The sequence below is a fragment of the Haliotis rufescens genome, unplaced genomic scaffold (assembly GCF_023055435.1).
Source record: "Haliotis rufescens isolate VD_foot unplaced genomic scaffold, xgHalRufe1.0.p SCAF_13, whole genome shotgun sequence".
Taxonomy (NCBI): domain Eukaryota; kingdom Metazoa; phylum Mollusca; class Gastropoda; order Lepetellida; family Haliotidae; genus Haliotis; species Haliotis rufescens.
In genome coordinates, this window is record NW_025963813.1 from 4098814 (window position 1) to 4108618 (window position 9805).

At 43.4% G+C, this 9805-nt stretch overlaps 1 protein-coding gene across 1 annotated transcript; it reads left to right on the forward strand.

Moving 5' to 3' along the window:
* Nucleotides 1-431: 431 nt before the first annotated feature.
* On the forward strand, nucleotides 432-9054 carry LOC124152330 (vitelline envelope sperm lysin receptor-like). Its single transcript, XM_046525226.1, has 10 exons — nucleotides 432-509; nucleotides 747-784; nucleotides 2412-2454; nucleotides 3274-3461; nucleotides 5091-5245; nucleotides 5737-5885; nucleotides 6713-6800; nucleotides 7707-7860; nucleotides 8563-8602; nucleotides 8841-9054. The coding sequence occupies exons 1-10, from the start codon at nucleotides 503-505 to the stop codon at nucleotides 9032-9034; spliced, it is 1056 nt and encodes a 351-aa protein (XP_046381182.1). The 5' UTR covers nucleotides 432-502; the 3' UTR covers nucleotides 9035-9054.
* Nucleotides 9055-9805: the final 751 nt, after the last annotated feature.

A 9805-nucleotide genomic window follows, 5' to 3' on the forward strand; every position in this document is an offset into this window, starting at 1 on the left:
CTGTATAAGTCAAGCCTCTTTACTCGGAAACCACTGGGAACAACAACAGTAAACATGATTCATCGACTTTGTGAAGATCCTGGTTAGAATTAACTTGGTTGATAGGCATTACTTAGAAGTTGACGGGTGACAAGGTAGACCCAATTTTATGGATAACAACCTATTCCATACTGTAAAAAGCGGCGTTTCGGTATAAATCCTTATGCCGTTGTCCTGCTTAACAATGGATAATGGATATGTAGAAAAGGTAACGGGGTTTCACTGTGTGTGATGTTGTCCCGGAATAACACGAGTTGGTCACGAATGATCCCGAGCCTGACCACCCGAGCCCTTTCGTTTGGTTGTATTGTTTGCCATCGAGAGGCATTGCCTGGAGAACGGGTGTTTTAGAAACACGAAGCAAGTCTCATACATACAGTTTTCCACGTGCTGCACGAACTTAACAAGTTTATAACTATTGCACGTCGGCCTCGTGAGAACAGTCAGCTGGAAGGAGTAAAACATGGCAGGTGTGTGGTTTTACAATTTTTTTAAAAAGTTTTTGTAATAGTTAATGCAACGATTAAATGTCTCGTATAGATTTTGTGCATTCTAAATCGAGAGGTTGCTACTTTAGTTGAAATATGATTTTGTTTGTTGAATAAAACTTGATAACCGATGCTGAACTTGGTTTTATTCAAGGAATCGAAAGGATTCGATGTTGATTTTTATGTTTTAATGCGTTTCTTTGTTTTATTCTTCCACAGGTCTTTCGTTCAGTCTTGTCGCACTCTTCCTGGGATTCGTGAGTTATTAATTTCTTCCTTCACTAACAGGCGGTAGGGTAGCCTTGTGGCTAAAGCATTTGCTGGTCACACCGAAGGCTCCCGTTTTGACTTTGGTACAATGTGTGAAGCCCATTTCTGGTCAATCTCATCATTAAAATCAGATCTTTGTTCTCGCTACCGCTGAACAAAGATCTGAGGACATCCCATTACGGGTCACGTCAGACCAACCTTGCGCGAACTTTGACCGACCAATAGAATGACCAATCAGAAGGCAGCTTCCTCGTGCTTTACGGCACTAATTTCAAATTGGCCACTTCGCTTCGAAACATATTGACAAATTCCCGATTAAAAATTTGAAACCTGAACAAAAAACATTCTGGAATGGCTAATAGATGGTCTAGATTGTAAGAATTCAGTCGTTAAACCCGTAACTATCGTTCGGAATACCCCATGTTAAAGATTTCGATGTTGCATGATTAGAAATCACATTCCGACTGTCACTTTCATAATCTGATAAGCGACGCACTGATTGGTCGGATGAAAGGTCGTTCCGACCTGACCCCTAATGGGATGTCTTGAGATCTTTGTTTAGCGGTAGCGAGAACTAAGGTCTGATTTTAATGAGATTGATTTCTGGTGTCACTGCCACGCCTGAGAACCCGTGAAGATCCGGGGTAGAATAGGTCTTCAGCAACCCATGCTTGCCGTAAAAGGCGACTATGCTTGTAAGAAGCGACTAACGGGATCGGGTGGTCAGGCTCGCTGGCTTGGGTGATACATGTCATCGTATCGCATGTGCGTAGATGGATGCTCATGATGTCAATCACTGGATTGTCCAGAGTCCATTATTTACAGACCGCCGTCATATGGTTGGAATGTAGCAGAGTGCGGCGTTAAGCGACGTACCTGAGGGACTGGTAGCCAAGTCGTCTGAGGCGCCGCTTGTGAAGCGTTTGCGTCCTTTTGGCGTCAAATCTGACCAGTTGTCCTTGACTGTTTCTAGGTTTGTCATTACCAGTCGTGATTATTTAGGGTCACTGAAATAGTGTTTTTTCGTTTATATGCTCTGCCTTTGTAAGACAAGATAACGGTGGTTTCTGTTTGGTTGTTAACGTTAGATAATATATAATGTAATTTAAAATTTAGTCCCCACACACATGCCTATCCGTTATAAGAACTTGCATCGCTTCTACGATGACAGCAAACAAACCTTGGAAAACATTTTTCAAAACAAAAAAACATGACACTATGAATATCGTTGGCAAAATGTTTTCTTGTCTTTGTAATCAAGCATTGCATATCCTGCGTCCAGTGGGGGCAAGGGTGGCCCAGTAGGTGTGTAGAGTTGCGTCCCATGGATACGCCTTGTTCGTGGGTTTGAATCGCGGTTTGCCCAGATTGTTTTATGGTTTGCTCGTGGGTTTCACCCAAGTGGCGAACGTCGGAAACCTGCATCTTATTGGGCTTTCCTTCATATTAAGCTGACACGCCGTGATATCACTGGAACAAATTGGTGATGTGGACAGTTTCTCACAAGATTGTTTGCATAACAGCATATGTTGAAATATTAAATTGTCACAGGATTCCTGCCATAGGAATCTGATAATCGATGCAATAACTCCAATGTTTTGCTTGTTGTTGTAGAGTTGTTCCTTGGCGAAGATTCCAGCTGGTTATATCATGCTAGGTGAGTTTCGTACATTGTTCAACAGGTCTTGGTTTTGCCATTCACAGCCCCCTTTGCCCAGTGTTTTGTTTTAGTCAGGGTTTGTTCGTGTGGGAAACCTGATTGTAGTTTTGAATAGATTGTTTCAGGTTTGTCAGCACTATCCCGTATCACTTCAGGTTTTCCTCCTGACATGCAGTGAAAACACTGTTCAAACCGGTGCTAAACCCAACTCATTTATGTTTGGGTTGGAGAATGCATGGGACGGCGTTCATTTGCAGGTTTTGCTTGTGGACTTCACTAAAATTCCACAGGCACCGCTATCGTATATCTGTTGCAGACAAGTATAAATTGACTGAAATTTTCACTGAAGGCATTTTGCAAAACTAAGTTCAAAAGGACTACTTATGCGAGATTTACAAGCAAAAACACTTGTTTTCTTTTTATCACATCGTCTTCAGCCACTGCGTAATTAAACACAAATGTTTGGAATTCGTTATCCTAATAACATAAATAGGACATTTTTCAGTCAATTTATAAAATGACTAAACAATTTCTTTGGGCAATTCATAAAACGCCTAAATGTTTAAAACTGAAAATTTCAGATATTTTTCAGACTGTAATGGCAAGTTAAGTAATTGTCGATGTTTCGTTTCTTTGTTTGTTGTTTAACGCCGCACTCAGCAGTGTTCCAGCTATATGACGGCGGTCTGTGAATAATCGAGTCTGGACCAGACAATCCAGTGATTGACCATCGATGTTTCTGTTATGGTCACTGTTTTCAGAGGTTCAATCAATCGTTCCCGGGGGTTGTATATTTCACCACGTCTTGTCTTGTAGTGACTCCTAAATGTGGCCCAGATGGGAAAGTGGATGGGAAGGTGAAGGTCACCACAGATCTGATAGCCGAGGCCAAGGCAATCTGCCGGGACGACGTAGAAGTGCCCTTCACCAAGGTGGCCCAAGGCGTGAGCTTGGAATTACCGGTTTCCTATGCGCCAAGCGGCAGCAGTCGCTGTAAATTTCAAGTGAGAACACCTTTGTCGTAGATTCACTGGTACCCGTCAAAGACACCCGCGACTTTAGGACTGTGGTATACATGTTTTACTGATAAATCGGCCTTTAGCTCTACCCTACTGTTAGGCAAGCGAAGAGGCAACATTCTGGATGTCATGACCGAATTGTCTGGTCAAGACTCCATTATTTTGACCGCCGTCATGCAGCTGGTACATTGCCGAATGCGGCGTTGAACAACAAACGAATTGCCCACTCGGAATCCCTAAGCCTATGATATGATATGTATGATATGGACATTTCAATTTTAAACTGAAGATATCGACCACCGACCCTCTCAGCTTGTCATGTACAAAGTTTGTTTTGTTTCATAAATTATTTTCAAATATAACTTTGCATAAATAACTAAATTATGATTATGTAACTTGGTGTCTCGTCGCTATATGGCTGAAATAATGCCTATGCTACGTTAAATTTAAACCAATGTTTCAAACATGCATACCCTTCTTCGCAAGTAAATTATTTACGTCAATTCTCAATGCGGTGGGCAGCTTAGTGGTTAAAGTGTTGGCCGTAGGCTCGGGTTCTATTTCCAGTAGGGGTACAATGTTTGAAGCCCATTTTGGTCTTTAGCAACCCACGCTTGCCGTAAAAGGCGACTAACGAGATCGGGTGGTCAGGTTCGCCGAGATTGTTGATACATGTCATCGATCCCAATTGCGTGGATCGATGCTCACGATGTCAATCACTCGAATGTCTCATCCAGACTCTATTATTTACAGGCATGTCATATATCTGAAACATTTGAGTGCGGCGTTAAACAGCGAACACACCCACACCACGCCATGGAGTAACTGAAATTCCGTCGAAAGCGGCGGTACTTCAGGCTAAGTCTTGGCGAGTGAGCGACCTTGAAGTGGGAAAACGTTATATAAACCATTGCCACCTGTTCTCCAACAGCCCCCCCATCCCCCTTCCCCATCGCTTGGTGTCTGCAACCCATCCTAAGATACATACATGTGCAGGTATTTATAAACCTTTTAACCAAGACTCGCCTGGTTTCCCTGGTAGCGTATCAACAGATAAGCCTGGTGCTCAATGCTGCTTAGTGTCCACATCGCCGATACAAAAATAGATGTGGATTCGCATATAGGTAATGTCTAAAAACCAGTTTCAGGAGCACAGATGTATTACAACGCGTAATAACGGATGATTATGGGATAAGTTAGCTTGCCAATTGCATATAGTGGCAGTGATCAAAGATGTGAAGAGTTATCTGCCTTTGCAGATCCGCTTAATCAGCCAGTACCCCGATAACGCCAAACGGTAAACCACTGAATAAGGTAACCAGTAAATGCTTTATTGATATCTAGGATCCGTTGGTCTGTTCGAATTGTTAACTCCCGATTATGATCCCGTTCTCGTGGGGTTTCAACATAGGGACAAGCACCCCTGCTTCATCCTTTCCAGACACGCCTTTTAACCTTCCATGGTCCTGATTTTCACCCTTGATGAATCCGGGTAAAAATATTGCCGGAGAAATCAGTCGGTGTTAAAGGTTGAATCTCATAAAGCCTTCAATCTACTGAAGACGTTAAATCACTGACATGTCGCAAGCCTGAACTGTTTTCGTGACGGTTTAGAAACGCAAGGACACAAGGGTGTACGTTCTCAAAGTGTACGTGTCGTGGGGCGAGCCGGGAAATCCAGTCCATTCTGAAGAAGAGGAGTTCTACGTCACCTGCACCTTTGACGAGAATGGAAATCAAATCTCTCCGAATCAAACTGTTGATGAAAGGTACGAAAGTTATTACTTTGTCTATCCCGTGAAAAGCGTTTTGTTTTGGACCTAATGCATGTCGACTCAGCTCATTTGCATACATAAACATATCGCGGAATATAAAATTAATATTAACATTTTGGTTGATATAAGGATTGCTAGTTACTAAAATGAAAATGACCCACCTGACGGGTCGGTCCCTTTTTTGTTAGGTAATGACACATGGCAACGGCAACGGAAGCCTTTAGTGACATTTGTTTTTAATTTTCTCAAATTCAAGAAAAAAACCAAATGGCACTAAAAGGGTTCCGTGCTCCGCTGCTTTTGCTCGGGTCAAATTGTCTTGTTCGGACCAGCTGACCCACATTTTCATTGTAACATGGTTTTTTTAAGGAGTATATTTCCGAAGTTGCATATACCATTTGAGTAGTTAGTAATTGTCGAAATTTTGTCCACCCTCACTCTGCCAACAAAATATATGGCTACATCTTTCTGGTTTGGTCATTCAGTCTCGTTGCACCACTGGAAATCCAGACCCATCTTGGAAAGAAAGCTGTGTCCACCTTTACACTGACTTTAACGGATGTTCTTGGAGCTCATTTGACCAACAAGAAGGTGCCCTTGGGTAGGAAGGTTGTTTTGACGGCATCTACGGACGGTAGGTACCTAGTGATGCGGGGCACCGGTAATCATGTCGTCCAGGGTTCTCCAGGGTTCTGCAGGTTTCTGTCGTTCCAGAATCCGATGCCCAATTTTGCTTTGTCAGCACCTTGTGGTTAATGTCTGCTCCGTATAATTTTACTTTACAATCGGGTGTGGAAACGCAGGTTAGCTTTGGATTTTATCCAATCCACCTTGAACGTAAACAAGTCGACCAGTGCTGTTGTCAAAACCTTAGTGCTACGACTGTCGTAAAGTCTGTAAGATATGATTAAGATCGCTGCACATGATTAAGATGCGCTGAACTTCTGAATGTCCATATGTCGACTATGAACATGACAATTTTTAACTGGGAACTTTTTCGTGTCCATCAGCGACAATTACTTTTTTTCAGTCGGCCACGGGAGAACAGTCAATTTTGTTTCACGTGTTTGCGGTCTAGCATGATCATATTGAAAGATGGCACTTTTGTTTAACGCCGTTCTCGGCAATATTCAAGCTATATGAAAGCGGTCTGTAAATAATGGAGGCTAGACAAGTCCATGAGGGGTCGTCAATCATCAAGTCGGCCATTACACAACCCGACCCCTGAATCGACAAGTAAAAAAAACATTTGGCCAATATCTACGTGGAAAGTCATCTTATGAAATAACTTTTCTGTCAAATATTTGTCTCTCCTGTTAATGGGTAATTTCATGCATTGCAAATTAGTGACATGAGAAACCTATTGGACATCTTTGCTCTGTGTGACTGATAGCAGCCAACCAATGGCGTGAATAACCTACAAGAGTAGGGAACCTACACGGCTGCACATTCGAATTGCAGGCAAGAATAACGAGAAGGGTCTTAGGCCAGACGGATGTGATGCAATTGGCACTCAAACCGGAAGAAGATACGCAATTCTACGAGCTGGGTAGGTACAGCTGACTTGGATGTTTTCAGACTTAAAACCTACATCTGCTAATAAAACCAAGCGGCGTTAGCCCCAAGGTTTATATTTTAAAAATGGTTTTATATCTATTTTAAAGAGGGAAAGCTGACTTTGTACCTTAAGTTAAAATGTTGAATATATGTACATTTCTATTATGGAAACCTGTCGCCCGAATAAAATGTACTGGGCTTAAGTACCCTTATACAGAATTAGAAAACTGATAAGTTAACACTTAAAAATATTTTCTCCATGGGTTTCAATGAAAAGTTTGCAGGCCAAAATATAACGCAGGCGGTCGGCTTGTCAGAGGCAGCAATTAGCGGAACAGGTCAAGAGTTGCGCCGGCGCGGTCGGGGAGTCTAGTGGTTAAAACGTTCGCTCGTTACGCCGAAGACCCGGTTTCGATTAACGACATGGGTACAATGTGTGTAGCCCAATTCTGGTATCACCCCGCCGTGATATTGCTGGAACGTTGCTTAAAGCGGCGTAAGACCATACTCGCTCAAGAGTTGCACCTCTGGTCATGCCGAATCGCTGTAGATCGCATTTCCTCCCCGATTTGGTTTGGCAACACCAAACATAACGTAAAGTTCACCACTGTCACTTGATGCTTTGGAGTGTTCTTATGGCCGTCTTATGGCCGTCTTATGAGGTGCCGCAGTTTGTTGCACGAATTTTCCAAATTATGTGGATCGATGCTCATGATATCAATCACTGGATTGTCTGGTCCAGACTCGGATTATTTAAATACCGCCGTCATTTTGCTGGAATATTGCTGAATGCGGCGTTAAACAAACACTTCGGTCTTTTCTCACCTTTGCCGAGACACGCCGTGACGATTATAACTGAAATACTGTTCACAGCATAAACCCAACCCATGTTTTTCAGCTGTGGCGATGGCGTCGTGTTCGGGCAGAAGGACGGCTTCGTAAGCAGTGGGCTGACTTCAATGAGTCCTTACTTCAGCGCTTTCGACATGGCAGGCGAGCCCTCCATCCGATTTGAGTGTAACTTTACATTATGCGAAAAAGCATGCAATGGGGTAAGCCTTAAACAGACCCTTTACTCAATGGTCGTGGGACAAGGGAGGTGGGGCCACTTGAAGTTTCAGGGTTGGAATAGGTTCAACGTAACCTCACCACATACCTTCATCGGGTGATCAGATTTTGTGGTCACCCTGCCCCGACGGCATGGGTCGTTGCGCTTGAGACGGGCACTATCAGACCGCCGTCACACTGCCGAGGGGGCTGCGTGGCCAAATCGTCCATGCAGCTTCCCGAAACAAGGGCCTAAACCGACAATAAGTCAGGTTTCCACCCTTGCCAAACGCGACAGTGGCTATTACGAGGTACCTCCCCACTATGCCCTCCCCACTATGCCCTCCCCACCCTAGTTACTGTACATATGCTTTGCAAATCCTTAAGTCGACAAACACAGAACTGAAGGTCCCTGGTACCCTTGTTATTCTGAGTCAGAATAACTAGTACTGGTATTTTTTGTATGTAGATCGAAGAACTTCGATCGGATGTATGTGGATCGGACATTTGCCAGTCCAGTGACCCATGCTGTCTCTGCGGATATTCAAGGGAAAAGGTGCCCTTAATAACACGTGCATGCTGGGGCTTTTCCGGAAAGGCGAAGGTCTCTTCATTAAAATGAAATCTTCGTGAGAAATATTAGGTGACCAACCAACATTTGGCAGGCGATATTTGACCGCGTTAAATCGACACCTTGCCTTTTCCAGAGTTCCTGCTTGAACGAAAGACGCCGGAGATCTGAAGATGGTAAGTGTTTCCATTTGTTGGATCCCCCCCCCCCCAACCCATCTCGAGTTGTTCAGTAAACTACATGAAGGCATGTCACTGATTGCGTTTGTACCCCACCCACCTCCCTCCCCCCTCCCCCAGCGTCGGCGGATCATCTTGTACTTGACAAAAAATCCCTAAAATTAAATAATCCTTCCCTCAGTTTGGATTCTTTAGTTACCATTGCTTTGAAGGACTATTTAATTTATTTTTGCAGATGACGACAAACCACGTCTAATTTTCAGCGACGACTCGGGACAACGTTCATGGTTTGACCTCCGTGACAGCAGCAACGACCTCGTGTTCTGGGCGTTATTGCTTGGCATAGGAATGGTGACGCTGATATCGGTGGGTGTATCGGTCTGTGCCCTTGCAAGACGCAGATCAAACATACAAGTTGTCGCAGCCTAATGAATAAATACTTAAAATACTTCGGTTCTTTCTATTAATTACATGATCCCCAGTGGTCCAGCTTGTAAGGCTGGGTGGTCTAATTGGGTTGATCATTCTACGTTCAGATTTGCATTACTCTAACCCGTAATGATCAGGGTTAGAATTTGTCTTCATCAACCCACTGAAGGAGCTGGAGGTTTTGGAAAACTGTGCCTCGTTTCCGGAAAAAAATGTTGGAAGGGATTTGTTCTCGAGTACCAGCCTTCCCCAAAATACTGACTTCAAAGGGTATATTTGGTTATCGTTACGGTTAAAACTACTCGGAATCACAAGCTGTTTCACAAAGAGCGTGTCGAAACGCCTCATTCCTTTGTTTCGATCAAGGCAATCGTGCTTTGGAATTGCGATCGCCAGTTCATACATTCCTCTAAAGTTAACGAACACCCGATTTTTTTTCATCACTACATATAGTGGGTATTGTAACAGGAAACTGACCCGGAGGAGATTGTACAGTAAACTATGAACATGGGATGAAATCGTTTATGAAGAGAAATTCTGAACTCAATATCACCGTTTCTGCATAGTGTTAGGCACATGATTTACGTTCGCCATGGCACTTGGGACGAAGATGTGTTGCTTGCATCGCAACCAGAGGTGGACACACACGCTATTGATTTGTAAACTGACATTTTGGCATGTTCATGTTTTGTTTTGTTTTATGAAATCACGCATTTTCTGAAGTCAGTATGGCAAATTAAACCATTTGAACACTTACACTTACTTTTATCT